Source organism: Lycium ferocissimum, chromosome 4 (assembly GCF_029784015.1).
Source record: "Lycium ferocissimum isolate CSIRO_LF1 chromosome 4, AGI_CSIRO_Lferr_CH_V1, whole genome shotgun sequence".
NCBI classification, from domain to species: Eukaryota; Viridiplantae; Streptophyta; class Magnoliopsida; order Solanales; family Solanaceae; genus Lycium; species Lycium ferocissimum.
The window spans coordinates 6,974,114-6,999,919 of record NC_081345.1 but is presented as its reverse complement, the minus strand read 5'-3'; the positions used below and the strand labels follow the sequence as shown (position 1 = coordinate 6,999,919).

At 34.6% G+C, this 25,806-nt stretch overlaps 2 protein-coding genes across 5 annotated transcripts; both read right to left on the bottom strand.

Annotated features, from left to right (window-relative positions):
- Nucleotides 1-13,303: 13,303 nt before the first annotated feature.
- On the bottom strand, nt 13,304-19,828 carry LOC132051485 (protein DETOXIFICATION 21-like). Of its 3 annotated transcripts, XM_059442571.1 has the most exons (10): nt 19,796-19,828; nt 19,561-19,659; nt 16,633-16,926; nt 15,641-16,182; nt 14,798-14,884; nt 14,659-14,715; nt 14,327-14,565; nt 14,122-14,240; nt 13,941-14,027; nt 13,304-13,663 (listed from the first exon to the last, which is right to left on the bottom strand). In XM_059442571.1, exons 3-10 carry the CDS (start codon nt 16,894-16,896, stop codon nt 13,589-13,591), a joined length of 1,470 nt encoding a protein of 489 aa, XP_059298554.1. In that variant the 5' UTR covers nt 16,897-16,926; nt 19,561-19,659; nt 19,796-19,828; the 3' UTR covers nt 13,304-13,588. The 3 variants fall into 3 exon arrangements, with proteins under 3 accessions (XP_059298554.1, XP_059298555.1, XP_059298556.1); XM_059442572.1 differs by lacking the exon at nt 19,796-19,828 and having other exon boundaries at nt 19,561-19,671; XM_059442573.1 differs by lacking the exons at nt 19,561-19,659; nt 19,796-19,828 and adding an exon at nt 18,574-18,657.
- A 1,842-nt stretch (nt 19,829-21,670) lies between these two features.
- On the bottom strand, nt 21,671-24,904 carry LOC132051484 (small ribosomal subunit protein eS24z-like). Of its 2 annotated transcripts, XM_059442569.1 has the most exons (6): nt 24,800-24,904; nt 24,638-24,712; nt 24,506-24,547; nt 23,805-23,975; nt 21,961-22,047; nt 21,671-21,853 (listed from the first exon to the last, which is right to left on the bottom strand). In XM_059442569.1, exons 2-6 carry the CDS (start codon nt 24,707-24,709, stop codon nt 21,824-21,826), a joined length of 402 nt encoding a protein of 133 aa, XP_059298552.1. In that variant the 5' UTR covers nt 24,710-24,712; nt 24,800-24,904; the 3' UTR covers nt 21,671-21,823. The 2 variants fall into 2 exon arrangements, with proteins under 2 accessions (XP_059298552.1, XP_059298553.1); XM_059442570.1 differs by lacking the exon at nt 24,800-24,904 and having other exon boundaries at nt 24,638-24,793.
- Nucleotides 24,905-25,806: the final 902 nt, after the last annotated feature.

Sequence of the window (25,806 nt, the reverse complement as noted above, 5' to 3'; positions counted from 1 at the left end):
TCTAGTTTTTGGACTTGTAATAATATTTAGATGATCTTGTACAAGTTCAGACCAGATTTTAGGGACTGTAATATTTTAGTACTTCCACACTTAGCTATACATCCTAAGTATGTTAAGGATTATGTTATTGTGTTTAACTTTCACATTTTCTTTTCAAGTTAATAAATGAATTGGGGATGGTTCGCTTACCGGGTGGGATAGTGTAGGTGCCATCATGATCCGTGATTTGGGTTATGACAGTATTACTCTTGTAGTTTCTTGTTCTTCGATTCTGTTATTATCAGTGATTTCTTGTACTTCGATTATCATATTATTTGTTGTAGTTAATGTTCCTTGTTTTAGAATGCTTTGTCTTGCTTTATTTAGGATTTTACTGTGGCTTATTCGCTTCCGTTACTTCTTTTTTCTGAACTGCTTTGATATGCTTTTACTTGAGCTGAATGTCTATCGGAATCAACCTCTCTATCATACTTTGTTGGATATCTAAAATAGAATTGTTCAATTTGCTTGCTGGTCATTCCAACAAGCTTTATGAAATTTTAATCTATAATGTATTCAGTAACAATGTTAGGCGTGTAATCAGATTATGATGCATAATAATTGAATACATACAAGAATTTGACCTTATGAAAAGTGCTTGACCCAAACCTATAATTTGAACAACTACTATTTTAATAGTTTATTTGGAATTGTTATGTGTGATTCAGTAATCGTCAAGATGGTTGAATTTTATGAATAATTACTTTCAAATAACGATTAAACTTATATTCAATTACCCATTAAATTTTATACTTACAGATGACATACTAATACTTGTAGGTAAATTGAAGTACGTGGTTATAAGCCATTTATGAATCGTCCATAGGTTGGAAAGCGTGAAGCAGAGAAAAGCGACAAGGTCCTGCTTCACACTTTAAGCGAAGCGCTCGCTTTATTAAGGTGAAGCTCAATTTTGTAAAAAGGACCAAAAAAAATAGAGAACATATATATAAGCAAAAGTTCAAATTTAAAACTAAAGTAGATATCACAAAATCTTCCATAGACCATAGGACAAACAAAATCAAAGTTATTAATGGTTCAACATCTAATTCTTATTCTTCTACAAGATTGTCAAAATCTTGTATCCCTCCATCATCATTATATTGCTCATAGTCTTCTTCAACTCTATCATCATCTTTTGCAACTACTTCTTTCCCCTCCTATGTTGGCTTGAAGTATTCTCCATTAAACCATAGTGGTTCTCTTCAACTCCTATTGCCTTGGCAACATCACCAAAAGTTAAATCAGAATCTCCCTAAAAAAATTCTTCATATTAAGCATTCGCAACTCCAATTATCCATTCATTGGCATCATCACTATTGTCCAAACCAATTGTATCAATTACATTGCGAGCGTTGTAATGAAGTCTCAGTATGCTAGTGTGTTTTATGAACAGTAGGTCATTGAGGCACTCTAGGGTTAGTCTATTCCTCTTCTTGCTATGAACCTGCAAATAAGTTGTGGCAAGTAATTATTAGGAGTTAAGAAAATTGATATATAATTTGTTATCTCAATATATTATTCTTTCTTATTAGTTCTTACATGTTCAAACACACTCCAATTTGTCTCACATCCAAATGAGCTACAAGTTAGACCTAGAACTTTGATGGCGAACTTTTGTAACTCCGAAGTGTCTCTACCATAAAGAATCCACCATTCAACTGTTAAAAGTAGAAAAAATATTCAAAAATGAACAAGTATATAGAAATAACTTAAAAGTTAAACTATAAATAAACATAGACGAATTGGCTCACCTGGTGACTTCTTCTTTGTTTGTGTTTTAGCCATTCCTATTCCAAAGGTTCCATCAGCATTACTATAAGCACTTAGTTATTCCCCTATTTTATCTTGCTCATATTCATTAGAAACAACCTTAGAACCACTCTCATAGAATCCTTTATCTACTTTTGGATTTAGTAATTTCATCTCATTGTTATCATAAAAGGTTGATGGGTTCAACATATCCCCAACGGCATGCAAACATTGATGAAATTGATTCGCCCATATTACACCTCGAAAAATTTCATGTCATCATGTGGTAGATAGACTAACGCAGGGTAAGATGTATATGATGTCCCTACAAGTAAGGGGTACTTAACGATTCTAATTAATATTCCAAAGACATTCGAGGCAAGAGAAGAAAGTTCATTGAAGAATGTAAAGTATGAGTCGTGTTTTGAAAAGGGTTTGCAAAGTACCGAGCTAATGTTGATTTAATAATGTCTTAAGGGAAAGTTATAATGCTCCTTAGATGGTTAATGAAGTGTTAAACAAGTGCTAAGAAAATTCCATAAGGATTGGAGATCAAACGAGACGATGAGAACAAGTTCAGAGAAAAGGTGGATTATACGACCATTTATACGGTTCGCATAATATTATACGCTCCGTATAATGGTCCATATAACCATTACAGTGAAGGGCCATCACTGATGGAGTTATACGGTCACTTATACGGGCCGTATAAGGGTCCGTAAAACTCCCGTCGGAAATGAGTTTTAATTTTTTATAAAAAGATGACTCCAAGTCTTATTTCTCATTTTCTCATTTCCTATACTTCTCTATAAACCTCTAGAATATTCCACACACTTCACTTACATGAATTCAAGGGAAATCAAAGATCAAATACCAAAAATTAGTAGAATCAAGTGCAAGAATGCTAACAAGGATTGATGGAAGCTAGAAATTTCTTTGGAAGTGAAGCTAGGGTTTTCTCCCAGTGAAGAATTTCCATCCAAAACCCATTCCTTCACAATCAAAGGTGATTTTTATGTTCATTTCATTCTATTAAGAGTATTGAATGGTTGAAAGACTTGGATTATGGAAAAAAGTATAAAATGGGTTACAAATACGAGAATAGTGGAATTCTTGAATGATAACTTGACTTGAATCATAGTTCTTGACATGTTATGGGTATAATCTCATTATGAATGATATTAGGAATGTTGAAGAAGCCTTATATGTGAATGAATGCGACGTTGGGCGATAACCATGGTTATGGATGACTTTGAGAGGAGATTTTGAGAATTGAATAATGACTAACTTAACAAAGTTCATTGATTATGATATTGTGGGTGTGTTGTTGATGTTTGGGAGTTGTTATATTATATGGAGAAAGCTATAGAAACAAAAGAGATGTTGTTCAATTTTCATTAGCTATAGCTTAAGCTTAAGTATGTTTTCGATTATCTAATCTTAGTACGAACTCTCTTGAATGTAGAATCGCAAGCTTGGAAGAAGAGCGTTTAGGGTTAAGGAGACATAAAGGTATGTGAGGCTAGTCTCTTCTTTTTCTAAGGCATGACTCCTATAATATGACTTCCTTTAACTTTCCATGACTTTCTCATATTTCGAAAATTATGAGTCTATGATTATTAAGAGCTTTTCATGAAATAAAGAGAAGAGATGCGTTGTGAATATGACAATGATGATGATGAGTCTAAGTCTAGAGATTCCAAAGCTTATGATACGATATTCTTATGGAGCTAATGATGCTTATATGATTCCTTGATATTATTCATTGTTGATAGTTACCTTATAATGCTAGTTCTTTCAAGGTGAGACATGAACATCATGACTACTCCATAAAGGAATCGGGGGTTCTCGACCTTACGTCACCCCGATAGAGTTGTAGCTTTTAATTGATTTCTAATGCATGCTTTATGATAAGTATAAAATGATGAGGTTACATTGTGCCTAGATGGCCGGACATGACACCACTAAGGCTGGCGGCTTATGATTACACCGTGCCTATTTGGCCGGACGTGACACCGCTAAGGCGGGAACAACATGATTACACCGTGCCTAGAGGGCCGGACATGACACCAACGAGTGGTGCAACGTGCGATGATTACCCAGACGCGGGTTAACAATGATGGTATATTTGATATGTATAACATGTGTCTTTCTTTAAAAGTTAAGCAGGCATAGTATTCACCCTAAGAGGCAATTGACGTACAGGTTATATCTTCGCGTCATGTTTCGTTATTTCTTTATTATGCTAGTATTATTCATGCCTTACATACTCAGTACATTTTTCGTACTGACGTCCTCTTCTTTGGACGCTGTGTTCATGCCGACATGTAGATAGGGAGACGGACCGAATTCCTAGGAGCCTGTTCAACATATATATACAGGAGCACTCCATTAATTCGGAGTTGTATATTTTGGGTAAATCCTTTTGTGTAGATGTATTGGGTATGGTCGGGCCCTGTCCGCCCTTATGTCTCAGTATTCTTGTAGAGGCTCGTAGATACTTATGTGTGGGTAGTAGATGTCTCATGATTACTACAGTGTATATTTGTATATCATTTTTGATAGCCTCATAGGCTTATGTGCACAAAGGTAGATGTATTTTGGAAATGATAACGATTGTATTTTGACAAGTTCCGTGCTGAGAGAAATATATATTCAGGAAGAGTTTGATGACAAGTATGATGGTGGTGCTCGGTAGAGTAGCTCCGGTACCCGTCATGGCCCCTAGTTGGGTCGTGACAGCCCGCCTTTTATTAGTGATGTCAAAGACCCTTGCATATTTATGTGGGTCATTAAATGTTTTTCGAATAGACACCTTAAACCTCTCCGTAGCTTAAAATATGTAGCCTAGGGGTGCTTTTGCTCCCCATCCACCAAATGTAGTACTTTAATCAATGGCCCACCAACTTGAAGAGAATTAACAACATTTTTCCAAAAAATATAAGACATCATTATGTGTGCAACTTCTTTGCCTATAACCTTTTTTGCAAATTTACTATTATTCCATTCTTTTGAAATGAAAAAGCTTCTCAAAATGGCCTTTTGCATGTGCAAACATTGCAAGGTCAAGAAAGCAGCAGTAAATTTAGTCTTTCTAGGTTTCACCAAGTTCTTTTAGTTTGTGAATCTCCTCATCGAGTTCAAAACAAAGGCCTTTGAACAATGTAAGAATGTGCTCTAACTGCCTTGAAAACTCCAGTGAAGGGTCTTTTGTTGAAAATATCTCCGAACATCAGTTTATACAATGAACTGCCCACGGAGTCCAATATATGTTAGGGAACACTCCTTTCAGTATAGCACCCGTTTTAACATTTTCAGCTGCATTATCTGTAACAACTTGAACAACATTCTCTACTCCAGTCTTCTCGATGATGCTCTGAAACAAGGAGAACATCTTGATGGCATCAGTATATGAGTCGCTTGTATCAATGGATTCAAGAAATATTTCTTCCTTTTGGAGAATTCACCATACATTGATGATCATTTTTCCACCTCTCCATCATAATGGAACATCCAAACCTCTTTCAATCTACCAGATGATTCTCCACCATTTTGTTTGTCTCTTCCACTTCTTTAGCTAGATAAGAGTTACTAACTTCATGACATGTTGGCAGTTTCATTCTACCCACCATACTAGTCTGCAACCTCAATGAAGGCTCCAAAAGTGTCGGTATAATTGACACAATAAAGAGGAATCGTACATCCATTCGTGAAAAAGCTATTTGCACACGATCCCTCCAAAACGACCTTAGCATGGGTTGCAAACTTTTTTACCGCTCGTTCTTTGCATTCTCACAAGCCTGTGAAAGTAACAATCTAAAGGACCTTTCGTACCGGTTGATCCATAACTAAAGAGATTGTTACCTTTTTTGCTCTTTTTTATTGTGAAGGAAGCAATAAATCAACAGCTTCACCTACTTACATTTCATCATCATCATCATATCGTCAAGATGAGTCACATTTTCTTGATGTAATATTCGACGTTTTAGATCCTATTTTTCCTCGACATATTTTTTAATTTCTTTCCTCACATCCTCTAAACATTTTACAGCGAGTTACGTCTCTATAAGTACCAATAAGATGTTGTCTATGGTGAAAGATTCCTCCTTTAGTTATCTTATCACAAAACAAACATACAACTAACGAGTCTGATTGGTCTCACAAGTTTTTCTCCCATATTTTCAAGCCAGGTCAAACATTTTTAGTCGTTGTTAAGATTTAAGAAAAATAATCAGGAACATATAATTTTTTCTCTTCAGCAACATACAAAACAGAGAACATAACAAAACAGAACAGGAAAAAAAAAAAAAAGAAATGGAACAAAACTGAGCAAAACTGAAAAAAAAAAAAAACTAAGTAGAAGAAGAAGAAGAACCCAAGCACTAGCAGCACCAGGTATAAGAAGAAAGAAAAATCTTACCTGAAAATCCTAACCTCTAAAATGTCCACGTAAAGTCACGACTGGTCTTTTTGTCCAAAATTGAACTTTTAAATTAAAAAAATAGTTTAAAAACATAAAGAGATCGCTTAATTATGCTTCTCTCTTAATTACTCTTTTGCGCTTCATCCATGAAAAAGGTCGCCTCTTTTGGCCAGCATCGCTTTAGGTCATTGCAGCGAAGGAGGGTCGCTTTGCCTCACTTCATCGCTTAAAGTGGTGAAGCGGCCGCTTTCCTGAACACTAATTGAACCAAGGCAATCATTTAGATATGTTGCTAGTTTTATTTATTTTCCAAAAGTAATAAATATAACTAATTGATGAATTAGAGATTATCGGATTACGTCAAATTCACTTTTAAGCTTCATTATATCTAAAGTTGTATTTTGATGTTTTTACGCTTCCGAAGGAGGACACCAATATATATATATATATATATATATATATATATATAAGAGTACGTAAACCATTCTAGATCTGACAGAATGTTTAAACTTATAACTCACGAATGGACATATTCTATTGCAACATTTGCTCTTCATTCGCACTCTGCTTCTGTTACAACCATTAACAAACTTTACTTCTCAGATTGGTGTAATGACTCGTCCAGTCGTTTTGAGTATTAGAACTCTTTTTCTCTAAATGAAAATTTCCGTACATTTATTATATGTTTTATGACTTGTGACGTATGGTAGCACGGGTCCCGAGGGACTCAGGTGCATTGCAAAGCAGAAAAATAAAACTAGAAATTTAAAAACTTAAGAGTCAACCAAAGTCAACATTTAGGGTTAACAACTCGGAGTCGAGGTATGAAAGTTCCTTTAAGTCCATATGATGATTTAGGACTTAGTTGAATGGTTTTGGATGGATCCCGAGGGGATCGGGCGTGCTTTAGAATGCTTGACATGAAACTAATGATTTTTGAAGAATAAAAGTTGATCACGGGGAAATATGCGTCTAAACGACCTCGAATCGTGATATGAGAGTTCCAATAGGTTCATATAGTGATGTTGGAGTGGTTTGTATGTTTGATTTTCATCTCCAAGGGTCCGGGTGAGTTTTGGGGTACCAAAAGTGCATAAATGACACACCAAATTTTCGGTTGCTGGTGCAACACGCAAATATGCATCGCTATAACTGGCATGAACGCCGCGATCACGTAAAGTCGTGCTTGGCTTGGCCAACGATTGCGTGTGGGCCATCATGTTCACGTAAAGGGCCCAGACCACAGGGGGCACGCAGTCGTGCTTGGACGCCCTCTTTCACACAAGAGGTTAGACCGAAGAGTGGTTATGATCGCATAGGCTATTGCCTGGCAGTAGATAAAAATTTTCAACTTGGGGATTAGGCGTTTTAATTCATTTTGAAAGTTTTAAGCTTAGATTTGAATGATTCTTAAGGAGATTTTCACGATTCAACTTGGCGATAAGAGTCTAACTTCAAGTTTGATATTTACTCATGATTTTTCTTGTTATTATTGTTGATCCGTGATTTGGGTGAGAAATTTGAATGTGGGTGGGTGGGGGGGGGGGGGATTTACCCTAAACTTAAGAGGATGAAATTAAGAGATTTGGAGGTCGATTAGTGGTTAGATTGTGATGAAATATTAGATGTGAAATTCTTGGGTCATAGGTAAACTGGTTTGTAATAAATTTATGATTTTATTAAGCCTAGGGGTTCGAGTTTGACTTTTCATAACTTTTTGACCTGATTATTTATCTGTCAATATGGATCTTGTTAGCTTTTTATTTTATCGTGTTGAACTCATTTTTTAATAGATTGGGAGTGTTCCGAGGCTTTGAAGAAAGGTACAGTTGTTCACTGAGTTTGTGACACTTTTGATCGAGTAAATTAAGACTTGAGCTTTAATGGGAGATGTTTTCTTCAATTGAATAATTAATTAAATAATCAAGGGTAAGAGAGTGACGTATATGCAAGGTGATGAGCGCTTAGGTGTGCATTAAGTGACATGTTGTGTTATGCGATTTATGTGACTTAATTGCATGAATTGCTTGATTAATATGTAACTTAAGAGGAATTTCATACTAGTGAGGATGATATGAATTTTATTGTCATGTTAGGCTTCGTTTAGAGCTACGTGCATGTAGGTTGACATGTTTAGCTGAAAATCATATTTTATTGATATTGATATGCCTTGCACTTTATGTGAGTTCATATGAGATTGAGAAATGTTAGGAGATATGCACGGTTAGACTGTCCATGCTGATTATGAATTGTCTTGATTATGAGTAGTGCACGTTGAGATCTTTCTTGTTGAGTTTGATAAGTGCATTGAGATTGTTCATACTTGTAACGACCCGTTAGGTTGTTTTGAGATTTTTGCCTTATTTTTTCCAAAATACCATTCTCGCAGTTTCATCCTGGTATTTATGACTTGAGGGGATGGGTGGCGTGATTCTCGAGGCAATCGGGCGGTTTTTGGATTGAATTTAGTGAAATTAGAAATTTCTAAGTTAAGGAAATGACGATGTTTGACCAAAGTAAACATTGGGGGTACATGCGTCTTTTTTGGAGTTTCGTTGATTCCATTAGGTCCAGAATATGATTTATGACTTAGTCGAGCTATTGGCTCTGGTCCCGAGGCGTTCGGGTGTGATTTGGATCGTTGGATGGGAAAATAGTAATTTGGAGAATTGGAGTTGACCTCGGTCAACATTGGGTCAAGACGACCTCTTTTAAGAATTCCGAGTGCACTAGTAGGTTTGTAGCGTGTTTTATGATTGAAATACATATTTGGTTTGTGTCCGAGGAGTTACGGATGAGTTTCGGGTGTTGAGTCGAAGTTTGGAGACTTCGAAGTTTTGCTTACTTCAGTTGATATCTGGTGCAACCGCACCTGCGAGAAATATCCTACTTCGGCGAAGTCGCCCCTCCGGCTTTTGGCCCGCACCTGCAGACGGTGAGAGCCAATGCGAGTTTCACACCTTAGATAGAGGACCAACATGTGTGATGCCGCTTCTGTGAGGAATCTTCCGCACCTGCGGAATTGGGATAGGTTAAGTGGGTTCCGCTCTTGTGAAATTATATGCCAATGCAAGGTCGCATGGGCGGTGAAATGTACGCGCTTCTGCGGTATAGCTGGATAGATTTATTCCATCTTTTTCCCAATTCGACCTCATTCTTTCTAAATCAATTTTGGGAGCTAGGGAGCTTGGAATTGGGTGATTTCAAGTGCTTTATTCAAGATTCGACTTCGGGGCAAAAAAAAAATGAACTGAAGAAAAAATAGTCTCTTACAGGTGTATAAGATAACCTAATAGGAGCTAAAATAAAATCCTATATTGTAAAATTTGAGGATTTGAAATAGATAGAAAGGAGTCCAATCTAAGCAAGCATAGTGGAGGAGAAAAAAATCCTAAAAGTAAGCAAGTAGTTGAATTAGTCCCTGCTTGTATTGGTTGGTCTTACTTTATGATACAAAGGATTGTGGCAAGCAACAGAAAGTCAAGTTAGTGTTATGGTGCAGCGGAAGGCCTAAATTCTCCTATAATTTTAAATAAATATAAAATGTTAAATGCACTTATGAATTGGGGACCTAAGGTTTTAACCTTAATCTACCATGATTCCATCCATTATTTAGTGATTCTTTCCGAGTTTTGAAATTAGAAATAAGGGTTTTTTTTTAATAAAATTAGGTTTAGTGTAAATTATCAAATTGGAAGTCCAATCATGATTAGATTTCAATATTTTTTGGGATTTTTACTATTTAGACTATGGGTAAGGTGAATTTATGTTGAAATTACAGTCTTGACCTTCAATGCTCAGGATGGGGTTTTAAGTTGACTTTTTGGTACCAGTGTAGTGTTGGATAATTAACGAAAAATGCAATAATCTTGTGAAGGGATGAATGTTGAGCCTATGGGTGTAATATGGTTGTTTCTTATGGGCTCATGATAGCCATGTTTGATTAATACTTTTGATTATTGATTCATTGTGATTTCATCACTCCACATCTCGTCTAAATCATGAAAAGGGAACTATACTGGTATTGAATTGATATTATGCATTTGCATGATGTACGCATATACATTTCATACATATATGATATTATTGGCATATGATTGATGAGACACAAGGAATGATTCGTAAAGGTTGGATTGGATATGGGACATAGTTGGAGTGATGAAGACATGATAGCCTATTAATTGGTACCTGATGCTGATCTGGAGGATCTAGAATTCCGGTAGTATTGGCCATTGCATTGTATTTCATTTGCATTTTCATACTATCCTTACGTGATTACATTATCATCTTGTGACTCTTGTATGAATTGTGTGGAAAGAATCAAGCTTTAAGACTTGTTTAATATATGGACTTTCTAATCTTAACGGCATAATAGTATACAAACTGTATAACTGTCTCTAACAAAGTAAGGTGGTGAGTATCGGAAGAACCAACTCTCGTCATCGCTTCAATTTAGGGTCAGTCAACTATGTTGCTGGGTACACGTGCTTCTCGTACTCACTCTACACTTGCTGCACCTTTTTGTGTGCAGGTCGAATTCGAGTTCGAGTGGAAGACGAGATCCAGTCGATCGTTGAGGCGTACGATGGAGTTTAGGGTGAGCTGTTGGCTGTTCCGCAGTACTGGACACCATTTCTATCTTTATTTTCTGTCTTTATCATTTCAGACAGTATATGTAGTATTTTCAGACTTGTACTCCAGATTAGTAGCTCTTGTACTTATGACTTCTAGGTATGGGGAGATGTACAACTTAGACCTAGTTATTATTAAGAGTTGTGAGACTTATTATGAATTTATGGGTTGTTTTCGTTTAAATTCCACTTTTAACTTTTATTTGTGAGATTTAGTTTTCATTTGGGTTCGCCCACGCGTCTGGGTAGGTGCCCTCACGGCTCATTGGGATTTTGGGTCGTGACAATACTGCATGTGGAGATCGTATATGCGGCATGTGGAAAACGCTGTGGTTCCCCATGGCACACGCTCCCGGACATCCTTGTGGAGTTAGTGCGTACGTAAGATATTGAGGTTATCTGATGAGTTCAGTTATGCCCAATGCATGGCATTTCATATTAATACATTATGACTTTGATTTGAGCATCAAAACGTGTCATTGAGGTGAATTTATGCTTTTTTCTTTTATATGTTGATTTCGTGATTTCCCATGATTCTGTTGATTAATCCTATCTTTATTTGATGTTTATCTGTTGAAGCTTTATAACTGTTTAATTTTAGAATGCAAATATTTCAAAGACGAAACCTCACCATTACCTTGTTGGGGTTGATCATTGATACTTGTTGGGTACATGTTGCCCATCGTACTCATCCTACACATTCTGCACTATTTTGTGTAGATACACTAGTGGAGGTCATGACCATGTCTGATTAGTTGCTGATTCGGGGACTTTGGGGTGAGCTGCTTTGCTGATTCACACCAGACTCCTTTTATTTATTTCATCCTATGTTTTTCTTATCTCATACAGTAGTGTGGAGTATTTCAGACCTGTACTTATTACTCTTAGTCACTTTTTTACTCAACTTTTGGGGCTGTACTTATAATTTTCGTACTCAACTTTTTGAGTCATTTTTTAATACAGTCAAATCTCCTAATAATGACATTGTTTGTCTGAAAAATTCATGACTGCTATAGTGAGGTACTGTTATGTATGTATACTGACATTTGTTGTTTAGATCTCATTTAGCTGTTATAAACAAGAGTACGCAAAAAATTATTTTTCTATACTTTTTATGTTATAAACAAAAACAAAATACTTGTTGATTTCAAAATCTCAATTGATGTTCATTTTCATCAATTAAAAATTGAAAAGACTAATAAATTACTAATAAATTCATAACTTGTTGTACCATATCGATAAAGAATTAAAATCCAAGAAACATATGCATTTAAAATTAATTGAAAATTTAAATATTTCAAGTTTGACGTAAGAATTCTACAATTGTAGGTTGTTTCGTAAATTCCAGTTTCTTAGTGATAATATAATGCTTGAATTGACGAAGATTTTTATCCAAACTTTCAACAAAATGAATTCAATAGCTTTCCCTTGAAAACTGTCTAAGAGCTTAACAATTGACTATTCTATCTCACTCCAAGTAACAAAGAGGTTAAGGCTCTTCATCATCACTTTACTATGTGCATGAAATTAATGATGATTATCATGAATATTTCTAATATGTTATTTGTATACATAATATATTTCTCACAAAATATTCTTACACAATATTTGAGTATGGCTGTTATAGAGAGTTAATTTTACAAAGAATGTACACCTATGATGAATGTCACTGCTGTTATAGGTAGAATGGTATTATAGAGAAGTAAAATCTAACTTGAAAAATTGATTCTGGAGAAAATCAAGCCGTTGTAGTGAAATGTTGTTATAACGAATGGCAATAGAGAGATTTGACTGTACTTATAATTGTTCCATATGCTTTGTTTATGTATCTAATTAATGGAATTGGAAAGAGCTGAAATTGGTTCGTCTACCGTGTTGGGGTGTAGGTGCCATCACGGCTTAGAGAATTTTGAATCGTGACACAAAGTGGTATCAGAGCACTAGATTCATCGGTCTTACGAGTACAAGAGCAATATCTACTAGAGTCTTGCAGATCGAAACAGAGATGTCCGTGCTTATCTTCGAGAGACAATGGGTTCTTTCATTCTTTGTCATGCGTTCTTGATTCAACTTGAGTTGTAAATTATTTTATTTCAAATATCTCATAGATGGTTAAGACACGAACATTCGCGGCAGGAGAGCAGGAGCCTCGGCTCCACCCGCTGCTAAACCATGCATTGGGCATGTGTTGCATGTCCAAGGGGTGGTATATATACTCAGAATTTCGGAGAAAATCCCAGACAAAGTAGTGAGCTAAGCCTCCATCTCATCACCGTAGCATGGAAAAGGTCAGGTGTCATGTGATGGTCATACGGATAACATCACACCATATAAAGTGTATCTTTGGCCCAATTTAGTCCAACGGTTGTCACTATTATCTCGGTTTATGCACTTTTGTAATAATGTTCAAACACGGTGCATATCTATTTTGCAAGTGTATCCAAGCTCATGAATATGGTTGAAAGCTAAACATCGATTTATTACTGCACCGTTGTTGGATATTTTATGATTCCCAACATGTTGCTAACCATGTTTTGATTGGACTGAATGAAGTTTGGACAATAGGTTTCTATGACAAGCCACTTTAATTCTTCTTTTCTTTTCAATTCTACAATTTATTCTTTAACTTGAAGAAAGAAAGAGGAGGAGATAGCAATACAATGAACCGCTGGTCCAATTATCAATTTGTATGAATAAAGGCAATATAAAATGATATGGCAGCAAATACGTATTAATCTCAACTTCATGCAGTTTGTGAATCAGCATTAGGTTCAGCTTCTACATAAAACTTCTTCACTCTCTGCTGAGCAATTAATACCTGCAAGAAACACTTTGTTGAATGAAAAATAGTTTGACTTATGAGTTTAAATTCTATGTGATGAAAATGTAAAAAGTAGTAATTACAAAATTTGTAGTTAGCGTTAAATAATAGCATTAATCGGTAATCTAGATTAAAATGATAAATAGCTTGTTATAACAGGTTAAATAGTGTAAAAATTCTTTACACTATCAGCGTGTTCAAATTAAATTGTAATGTAGTAACATATTATTCGATAGTAGAGTCAAGTACTGCACATATTAAAATGAAGAAATACCTGCTTGTCCCAATCAGTTTTCAGAGTGATCACAAGTAGTACAGTAGTTTGCGCCAGTATACCAAACAACATTCCAATCCAAACACCCTACAAAAAATAACCCTCAGCCAAAACGGAAAAAAATACTGTATAAAAATGAGAAATCTGCCATCATAAAAAAATGGAAAAATGAACAGCTTACTTTAACTTGCAGTTTGAAAACATAACCAAGCACAACACCAACTGGAATGCCAACCAAGTAGTAACAGCCAATGTTAACATATGCTACTATGCTCTGCCATCCAGCTCCAACAGCTACACCTGTAGCAAGAAATCTTAAGGTCGTGACATCAAATCTTGGAAAATATGTTTACATTTTCATTAAGTTAATGAATCAAAGAAGTTACCAGAGAGAACGGGTTGAACACTGTTCAAAAGTATAGAAAATGCTAATAGAGGAGATAGGTGGTCGACTTCTTCAGCCACATCTTCACTTTCAGTGAATATATAAGCCAAACGTCCGCGCAAGAAGAGGAAGAACAGAAACAGGGTGAAGCCAATTACAAATGAGGTTGTCACTATCGTCAAGATTGAAAACCTTGCTGCTTTTGCGCTCCCTCTTCCCAACTCGTTTGATACTCGTACACTAAAAGTTTTGTGAACGTGAATGAGAATTGCATAATTAAAAAAAAAAAAGTATCTGAAGTTCAAAGAAGAGGACTGTGGTTATATATAGTACCCTGCTGCAGCTAAGAAACCAAGGGAAATCATCATTTCCCAACCATTGATGTTAAGACTGCAAAAGAGGGGTAAAGACTTGATCAATAAGATGACTGATGTAAAAGAAAGTCTTAATGAAATTAATACAAGAAGATTACCATATAGAAAGAGCATCAATCTGAACCATAGCATTTTTCAGGTTTCCTGTTAGGAGAATCAGTATAGTGTTGTACCAGAGTTCAAGGCTGCCAAAAGTAAGTCCGAAAGAATCAAAATTTTGATCACATAAAACAACTAGGCTAGGCCATGGACATCAATCAGAACTGTTTATTACCACCATACTAGAGAGAACTAATAGCGATGAACCTCAGGTTGTATTCCCTTTGGAATATCTTCTAGGACCTAAATAGCTCTAGTAGCTGCATAAACCTGACTAAAAAGGAATCTATCGTGTAAAACAGAGTTGATATCAATAAGGAAAAATTGATACGCCATTAGCTACTTATGATTTATGAACAACACTGTTTATTACCACCAGATTAAAGAAAATGTAATAGTATTCAACTTTACTTCATATTCCCTTTCTAATATCTTCTAGGACCTAAATAGCTTTGGACCAGTGCAAAAAAAACTTCAAATGATTCAAATTTTCATCACATTAAACAACCCTGTACCCCTAGGCTAGGCCATCGACAATTGGACATCAAATAAAAATTGCTTATTACCACCAGACTACAGAGAATGTAACAGCCATGAACCTCAGTTCATATTCCCTTTGTAATAACTTCCAGACCTATATATATATATATAGCTTGAGACTAGGCATATAACCAGACCAAAAAGGAATCCATTGCATAAAAAAGAGTTGATATGGATGAGGAAAACTTGAGTGATATTGCACCAATACCCACGTACTATTGGGCAAGCCAGTAGTTTCTATTTAGATTGTGATTTAACAAGAAGAGTGTGAATCAACTAGTATGCAATTTAGTGAGCCTCACCAGAGCATGGCACCTGAAGAGAAAGAAAGCTTAATAACAGGCCATAGATCTTTAAAGGCCAAATAAGTAAATCCCTTCCACGTTTCTTTACATCCTCCACAAGTAACATATATTAATTGACCAATATTAGGAAGCCAATATGCCAATAGCGTAGATATCATGGCACCAGTCATTCCAAACTTGAACTTCACGGTTAAAAGCCACGATAGGAAGATATGGATCACAAGAGTACATGCTGCTAAGTATGTAATGATCATGTTCTTACTCTGCGCTTGTAAGAACATTTGGCATGTATAAGATGCAATGAATGCATAAATCACCGGTATTAACCATAATGAAATGACCCCGGCCTCTTTAGCAATCGCTTCGTCCTGGCCTAATGCTTTTAAAATTGGCGCTGTGAAAATAAAGACTGGTAAAAGCAGAGTCCCTGTTACAGTCAAGACAATCCATGATTTTTGGAGATATATGCCTAACATGTGATACTGTTTAGCACCATAGGCCTGTCCACACAGCGTTTCCAGTCCACTTGCCATTCCTAACTGCACATTAACTCGAATGAAAGTTAAGGTTTATCGCTGCACAACTACTTATACAAATGAGCTACTCATGTAAACCATACATCTTCCCGTTGAAGTTTTAGAGAAACAACACCTCATCTAGACAAATTCTCTTATAATTAAGAGATAATGGTCAAAAACACACACAACTATCACTTTTTCCGTGAGTTTCACACCCCCAACTATCAGTCGTTCCCTTTTCCTACCTGAACTATCACCATCTACCCAACTAGGTGTATTTTAATACATAGATGGTGATAGTTCATGTAGGAAAACGGAACAACTGATAGTTGGGGTGTAGAACTCGCGAAAAAGTGATAGTTCAAGTGTGTTTTTGACTATTAACACCAGAATCAAGCTGGCTATCAAACGTTACTTTAAAGCAGTGTGCAAGAACCTTAAAAGACGGATAATATGGATGGGATGGAGTACCAGAATGCCATTCCCGAATCTGAGGAGGACAGTGATGACAAGGGCGAAGGCTGCTAGTTCAATAGATCCAATGTGACCAATGAATGCCTGGCTAATGACATTTACTCCAAAGGTTGAAAATCTAGTGAAAATGGCAGGAGCAGCAATCACCCACATTTTCTTCCACTCGTTTAATATCTTGTCCTTAATCTTCAATTCATTATCAGTTCCCTCTTGGACATGAACTTTACTCAACAGCTTCTCATTAATATCATAAGCTGCCATTTTGGTGATCAATTACAAGGCCTTCTCTCACTGCAACAACATTTAATGAAAGTACATAAAATTAGTCCGATAAATTTTGCAGACTCAATACTCTCAATTCATACGTCCAAAGTGTTTGGACAACTCTTTTGAGATAACGATTTGAGAATTTAGGATTGCGGTTGGAGATAAGACATCATTCCAAGGATGACAGAAACTAATGCATGATTGATTTGAAATTTGTACTGATGCTTATTGATACAAAATCAGGATTCTATGAGACTATGCATATATATGTGCTACATATTTTTAGCCTAATCTTCCCCTCAAATCAATTTTATACGTATTAAACTTTGGTAGATGGTCCCTCCCGTTTCAATTTCTGTGGCTTGATTCGGAATACGAGGGTCAAACCAACAAATGCTAGGTGTGAATTCGAACATAGAATCTCCAACTTTTTTAAATAAAATCTACATATTTAGAAACTATATAAAAACTACTATATGTCACAATAGTAGTTTACAATTCAAAATATTTAAAAAGTCATAATCAAAGAAAATATCATGTGACTCTCCAAATACGACACCTAAATGAAACAGGAGTACAAATTAACCAAAAAGAAAGTAAGTAAATCTATTGATCACGGAGCACTGAAATTACTGATTTCCAGTGATATGTTAAATGTACATATTGAATAGATAACGAATTAAGTATACATAGTACTTTCCTTAGTTCTTTATTTGTAAAATGCTCTCTAGTCCCTATGTAATAACCACAAATTAGTATGCCAAGATAATCTTACACACAATTCTTTTCCAAATAAAACTATCGTCACATGATATCCAAGCAAAAATCATGGGCCAAACACGTCTCTATTGTTCTATTTTTCAATGCTGACTTCCTATATATGCTAGTATATGTTACATTTTGAACGATTCTCATCTCATAGGACTAATTTTTAGATTGAGCCAAGCTCAAAAGTACATTTTTCTCCGCGACATCAATGAAAAAGGAAAGCAAGAAAGTTGATGGATAGGCAACCGAAGTAAATTCCTCTTTTGGTTGGGTTCTGAGTGGAGACAGTACTATTTTTCCACTGAAAAATTTTCAGTGGCTTTTCCCACATATATTTTGATTGAATCAGTGAGAAAAAGAAATTGTAGAAGTAGTATTTTCACATGAAAGAATTAGGTAGTTTCCCACAGTTTTAATGGAACCTGTTTCGCATCATGTGTTTTTCCAATGAGCTGGAATTTTGATAGGAATGAGGTGCGAAAATAATATTTTATAGTATAAATTTCTCACTAAATATCCATTAAAGAAAACCTCTGTTTCTAGTGAGATTAGATTTCAGTCTACACGAATCGAATCACAACGGCTACTACTATTATATATATTTTGTGAAACCACGGGTTACATAAAAAGATTGTCTTTTTTGTTGAAATTACTAACACGTAGAAAGAAGCTTTCTAAAATTCACCTCTATCAAAGAATTTTTTTCTTAAACAGGTGGAAAACAAACTGGTCGTCAGCCTCACCCCAAATTTAACTAGTAAATCATTCGGAAGATATTTATGGACAAGATTCATAAATAGATAGATTTATAGTTTTGAAAATAAAATAATTATGTACTATAAGAGGTAAATATGATTTGACAGTGTAATTAAATTCTTTTAAAGTGTGACGTATATAAGTTACCTCCAAGCAAAAATATAACCTCCATTTCAATTTCTGTAATCGCGTTTGATTGAACACGATTCACGAAATTTAAAAGAAATTATTTTTTGAGACATATGATCTAAAAGGATTAGAGTAGATATTTTCATAACTAAAATCATTTCACCGCCGATAAAAAAAAAGTTTAAAATTAATTTATTTTTAAATAATACCCCTCTGTCTCAATTTATGTGATATAATTTAACTGGACACGGTGTTTAAGGAATAAAGAAAGGCTTTTGAATCTTATGGTCTAAAACAAACCATGTATGGTTATAAATCATCTCAGAGTTTAAAATTAAATTATTGTCAAATAAAAAAATGTATCATTCATTTTAGAACGGATTAAAAAGAAAATTTCATCACATAAATTGAAAATTGAAAGAGAGGAAATAAAACATTAACATTAAAAATCTGAAATCTACCATCTTAAACGGAGGGAGTAAAAAATGGAAAGCCAGGAAAACAAATGACAAAAAGGCCGACAGATGTCCCCACGTGGATCATTTACGTGCACAAATCTACAAAATCCTTCGATAGAACAGAAAGTTTTCTTATTTCTTTTTCATCCGCCTCCCCAAGCCCTACTTTTTCCTTGTTGCTTTTAATGATCAGATAAGATGGTTAATAAATAATCATCCAAACAAGTTTAGTTCTATTAAAATCAGTACATAAATGCTAAACCTAAAAGTGATTCTCATAAAGTTTTCTTATCAAGCATCCAATTCATTGAAGCTAATAGCTGAGTTTGTAAGTAAAAGTTCAACAATTAAAGATCAAGAATTATGAACGAAAACTTCTTCTTTGCTTTGAACATAAAAAATAAAAAATAATAATAAAAAAAAAAGCTCCACACAATCCCTTCTCTAAGGAAGAAAAAGATGGTGTTTGCATGCATTAACGTGGAGCTAACTAAAAAAGTTAAAAACAAGAAAGTGAAGAAGATGCAAAGAGAGAAGCTACACTTACAACTGGATTTAGGAGAGACAGAGACAACTGAAGAAAATTCAAAGAGCCAAATGGAGTTGTAGTTTTCTTGTACTATATTTTCTACTTCTGCTCCTACTCCTGTAAGTTGTTATGTGAAGGGATTCAGAATAAGATGACTGACCAACTATCAAATATTATGTAATCTCATCAAATCAACTCTTTTTAATTAGCTTTTGTTCAGAATTTGGTCTGAATATTTCCATGTGTTACGCACCTGTTCGTCACTTTGTTCTCAATTTTTCTTTACCTCCGGGGCATAGACTCAAAAGACAGGAGAGGAGCTTTTTCAAAAGGCTAAAAGCTTTTACGCATATAGGTATACTGAAGAAAGCTAGTACATCCGTTTCAATTTATGTGAACTTATTTTTTTTTTAATTTTTACCAAAATAAATGTCCTCTTTCCTAATTTGACAATAAATTCACTTTTATGAAGTGATTTACAGCCACACAAATATTCAAGACTTATTTTGAACCACAAGTTTCAAAAGTCTTCACTCTTTCTTAAATATCGTGCTCAGTCAAATAGGTTCACATAAATTAAAACGGAGGGAGTATTAAAGTTTCTTTTCTATTATAAAAAGGTTTGTCCGGGGGACTCTTCAAATATCACTTTAAATTAAAGCATGGCTTTTTGATGTGATTTTGGACGTATATTTCCAAGTTTTTTAAAACAAAATTATATTTTAACTCATTTATGAGATGTATTGCTCTGATTTTGTCATTTCAATTATACAATATTTTCATATTATTCCGCTTAAAAATATGATTTATTTCTATATTTAAAAATAATTAACTTCAAAATATTTATAACCATACATATGCATGTTATGGTATGTTTAAAATCACAAATTTTAAAGTATTTAAATTTTGTTCCTAAACTCAAATCAATGCAGATCACTAAATTATTTAATAATAGATGAAGTACAAGATAAGTCAACATAAATAACAATTCAAAATATTTTTAAAAGGTTTGAAGAAATTATAACGAAAGAAAATTTATTTAGCTGCATGCCCTAGACTATAATTAAGGTGGGACGAAAGAGTATCAATTGGCATTTGGCTTTACTATTTTCGGCCTTTTTCATATAACCCCATCCAGATTCTCTGCTTGTACTGAAAATATGGTACATCAGTTTTAATTTCGAAAGATAATATTATAAACAAATATAAAGCATTTCAACAATCCAAGATCGTTATGATAAGACACTACTAAAAAAACAGTGAAATTCGACCAAAATTTTCGACCACGCGCGGTCGAAAAAGGCCAATTTTCGACCAAAATTTCGACCGCAAGGCATGGTCGCTAACAGTTAGGGTGAAATTTTTTTCGACCACACGCGGTCGAAATAAGTTTTCTACCTAAATTAAAAAAAAAAAAAAAAAATCGACCACATGAGGTCGAAAAAGTTATTTTTATTTAAATATTAATAAAAAATTTCGACCGCATGTGGTCGAAAATATTATTTTACGCAAATATTATTTAAAATTTTCGACCTCCTGTGGTCGAAATATGATAAAAAATAAAAATAAAAAAATTCATAATTTCGACCGCATGAGGTCGAAATTTAGCAATATTGTTGCGATTTCGACCTCATGAGGCCGAAATTCAAAATCGTGCCCGATTTTCGACCACGTGCGGTCGAAATTATGATTCTTGAAGTACAATTTCGACCTCATGAGGTCGAAAATTATCAATATCTGGGTGACTATTCGACCTCATGAGGTCAAAAATCTGGAAAAAAAATTTCAGAATTCAGCTGCTTTTACAGCAACCCACCTGCCAATCACACTCATCAACCAAATCAACAATGCAATTCATCAACACGTCCAATTCATCAAAGTACTTCTACACATAAACTTCACATTCTAAAATCAAATTCAACCTCAAGTTTCAATTTAAAGTACTTCTAAATATCCTTAAAACTACATTCAAACACTTAAACATCGTAAAGTTAAACAACGTAGGATCATTTTAATTCGAACCACGTTAAATCTTGTATTCTTTCTTTTACGTTTCCGCTAACAGAATTTATATGTCAAATCCAGAGAAATGTATATTAAAGATATTGAGAGGGCGAAGTAACAAAAAGAAGCAAAATGAAGTCGATAAATCAGGTTAATTCCCTAAATGGTCGCGTGACTCAACCAAAATCGAAAAGATACTTCATAAGCGTCCACTAAAAACATAAATAATGAGCAAAACATTTTCTGCATTTGGCTTAAAGGAACTGTTACTAGCAGATCATTTCTTCTTAGCATCTCCTGCCTTAGTCTGCAAAAATCAAGCAAACAGAGCATCAGTACAAGAATAAAATAAAAGATCCAAAGAAAAAAGAATCTCAATGTTATAGCTCCAGAGACCAAAATGAAAAGCATTACCTTCTTGACACCGCGCACTTTCTTGGCTCTATTTTTCCGCTCCTTCATCTGCTTCCTGGACTTCTCAACCTTTGTGTCTAATCCATTCTGCAAGTGTTACAGCCAAATTCAATCATAAGGCACGTTGATTCTACGCTGAAGGTGCACTCAACATAATGGACTATGAAAAATAAAGCATCTAATTTATTTAAGATGAGTATTTGAAATTAGCATCGTAGGCTACAATACTAAAACAGCTCAACGAGATAAACTCACTTCTAAAGCAATAGTGAAAAATGCAACACAAAACCAGAATCTACTGAATGAGCAAGGATGGGACTCAATGAAGAGATTTTTTTTGATAGGTAGGACTGGCAGAAGAGATTAGGTACAAAACCACGTGTCTTTAGGGTATAAATAGCCATTAACACAAGCAGAGCCCAAACTAATGCAGCCTTTTCTACGACATAACTCAAAGAAATGCAGCCCCACAGCTTGCAATTACTTTTCCATAGCAAAAGTGCAGAAGATAACATTATTGAAGTTGTGTAAGACACTCAAACTTCTGAAAATGAAGAAAAAATGCACAAGCAAGTTTTGCAATGCCGACTAGTCCTTTTTTTAATTAAAATTCCCAACAAAACTAGCACAAGCAACTAAGGGAACGTGGTCTATTGTTTAAATATTTGTAAGCACATGTTACTGAAGCAACGAACAACATACCCAGTATAATCCCACAAGGTGAGGTCCGGGGAGGGTAGAGTATACGCAGACCTTACCCCTACCTTGGGAGGTAGGGATGTTTCCGACACATTTTACTGAAGCAAATTACAAGATTTTTTTTTGACGAACAAAGCAAATTACATTATTACAACATGAACTTTATCTGGAATTAAGTTAGGCGTTTGGACATGCGATTTGAAATCATGAGATGAAATCAACGTTTAAACATGCATTTCATCTCATGGTTTCAAACCATGATTTCACAAAATTTAAATATAAAACTTGACCCATAAGTTTATATTTTGTAAAAAAAAGACCCATAAGTTGGTATATATTTTTAACAATTATTCCCACCAACCATTTACCAACCTTTATTTATGTCTACCATGTGGGAGGATTATATTAAAGAGTAGTTACATTACTATTCATGTTAAATTTTCTTTTTTATTGAACTAAAATTTGATGAATTGATGTTGTATTTTTTAGAAAGGCCGTCTAGTAGCGTATTAATTTTGTTATGAACCATGACTTGCTCATTTGGTAAGATTGTATAAAAATTGAGAATATTTTGATAGTTTTCACAACTTGTGGGGTTTTTATGTCTATAAGAAAAAATACAACTTAAGAAATCTAAATTGCATGTCCAAACATGGTTTCAAATCATAGTTTCATCTCATGGTTTCAAACCATTTCCAAACGGCTCCTAAGATACTTAAGTTGACAGATAGTATGCAATGATCCTATACTATAAATTCCTCTAAAAAAAGATGCTTTGCGCACAAAAAACAAACAAGTAGAAACGAATTAGACGCAGGACATCTTACACTCATCTCAAATCTTAGCACAAATAAATCTTCAGAAACAAGCGGCACAAAGTGCAAGTGAAAAACAATATCGCAACATGTTTCATGCTAAGGATCCATAGAGATATCTCAAGATAAGATACTGAAACTACAAAAACAATTTGAAAAGATTATAAGCCATCTGGTGATATGAGATCATTTTTTCCATATATCAAACTTCAAAGGGATTTTGGTACCACATAACATTCTTGAGTTAATGACTTTTATGCTAACAGGAAACACTTAAATAAACCTTACCAGTTTCAAAAAAAAAACATAAAACACATAAATGGTTCTTACCCTGATCAGCCTGTATTTTGGCTCGTATTTCTTTGCATTTTCTACAGAATCATAGATCAAGCCAAAACCAGTAGATTTGCCTCCTCCAAAGTGGGTCCTGAACTTAAATACAAAGATTGCATTGGGATCTTTCACCGCATACATACTTGCCAATTTCTCTTTCAACTCAGCCTGCAATGACACATTAAGCAGGTAAGACATAAAATCCAAAAGCATATAACAATCAAATGAGCTATAAGTGCTTAGCGCTCTCTCTATATTTTTTTGATAATAGTGGAAAAAAGGCCAGCTTGCACACAACTCAACTAATTCCACAAAGTACCTTCTATCTCTCACCAAAGATAGGTACTGAGTAACTCTATCCACCAATTTGTCCTACCCCCCAAAAGCTCAGGTTATCGGGTATAACTCTATCTACCTAGGCTTGGACAGATGAAAAGAAATCACCCGTTAACCTACCGCAGAGACCTAGCTCGGAACAAGCTATACTTTGTACTAGATAAGCAGTTTTCTCTAACAACCACAACTAAAGACAACATTCACTTGGTCTCTATCTAACTAATCAATCTCCATTTTAATCTAAACTCATTTCATTCTAATACAGAAATACTCAATAATTTCTCTCAACAACTAAATATCTGAAATTGCAAGGCACTCAATAAAAATAAAGCCAACAAGGCAGATGAAATAGTTTGTCAAACCTTAGAAACGTTAGCCCTTCCAGGATGCAAGACATCGATAATCTGAAAATATTGACATGTCATTAAAACACAGATAAAAACACGTCAACAAATATGAGATTTAAGATATTTCAATTAATTCTTAATACTTACGAATTGTTTCCTTGCAAGAAGACGATTGGTCATGAACTTCCTTGTTCTAATTGTCACTGCCTTGTCCGCCATTTCCTGTTAACAAAATTCTACTCAAAATTCAACTAAAATCTACTTAATACATAGTTTATGATTCATTAATAGAAAGTAAAGAGATAATACTTGTGTGCCTCAAATACTTCCTTGGTCTCTACTTTGCAAAAATGGAGGCTTTGTTTCTAGGGTTTTTGAGTTTTTAGAAGCTCTATATGAAGTTTTGGGCCATTCTAAATCATCTAATACCTAAATCATCTAATACCTAAAACAAACATTGAACAATCAATAAAGTTAAAAAATCTTCTAATTAAACTACAACTATACAAAGTAATGCAACTAATAATGATAAAATGAGATTGAAAAACAAAAACCAAAAAAAAAAAGGACTAACCCAGCTCACTGTTCAGTCGGCGGCGGCTGGTGGCTACTCCGGTGGTTTAACTGGACAGCGTCACCTACTTGGAGAACGCCGGTGTTGGTGGGGTGGTGGAAATTTTGGAGAAGATGAGTTTAGAGAAGGTAAATTTTTTTGAAAGAGAAGAGAAAGTTTTGGGGGGAGTTGAAATATTTTCATCGGCCTGGGTGTATTATTTATTGAACTTTTTCGACCGCATGTGGTCGAAAAAATTAAGCCAGATTTGAATTAATTTTTTTACCTCTACGCGTCGAAAATTTGATTTTTTTTTAACTTTTTAATTAATTATTTTATATTTATATAATTTACTTTTGTGCAAAATGATTTTTTTCATTTATTATTTGTACCAAAAAAAAAAAATCGACCTCATGAGGTCGAAATCATATTTTCCTGTAAAAAAAACGACCCCATGTGGTCAAAATCCTAAAGAAAATTTAAAAAAAAAAATAACTTGGAAATTTCGACCTCATGTGGTCGATTTTTTTTCCACCAAAAAGTGAGGTCGAAATTATTTAGTCGAAAAATCCCTTTTTTTTAGTAGTGAGAACAAGACAGTAATGGACAAAGAAAGAGCAAAAGCTTTTAAATCTAAAGAATCCATTCATAGCCTAATTACAATCTTTTATGCAACCATCGTATCTCTTCATACCATACATTCTGGAAAGCTACAGTGCTAAAAAAATTAAGTTTTTATACGATATTGAGTTCGGTTGAAATG

What these genes read in the sequence shown, in the direction of transcription:
- LOC132051485 (XM_059442571.1), bottom strand. Translation starts at nt 16,896, where the DNA reads ATGGCAGCTTATGATATTAATGAGAAGCTGTTGAGTAAAGTTCATGTC. An exon ending in TCTTCAGGTGCCATGCTCTG is followed by an intron (nt 14,885 to 15,640) that starts GTGAGGCTCACT and finishes TACTTTTGGCAG; the next exon opens with CCTTGAACTCTGGTACAACA. An exon ending in AAACTGATTGGGACAAGCAG is followed by an intron (nt 13,664 to 13,940) that starts GTATTTCTTCAT and finishes TGTTTCTTGCAG; the next exon opens with GTATTAATTGCTCAGCAGAG.
- LOC132051484 (XM_059442569.1), bottom strand. Translation starts at nt 24,709, where the DNA reads ATGGCGGACAAGGCAGTGACAATTAGAACAAGGAAGTTCATGACCAAT. An exon ending in GAAGGGCTAACGTTTCTAAG is followed by an intron (nt 23,976 to 24,505) that starts GTTTGACAAACT and finishes GTGTCATTGCAG; the next exon opens with GCTGAGTTGAAAGAGAAATT. An exon ending in CAAAATACAGGCTGATCAGG is followed by an intron (nt 22,048 to 23,804) that starts GTAAGAACCATT and finishes TAACACTTGCAG; the next exon opens with AATGGATTAGACACAAAGGT.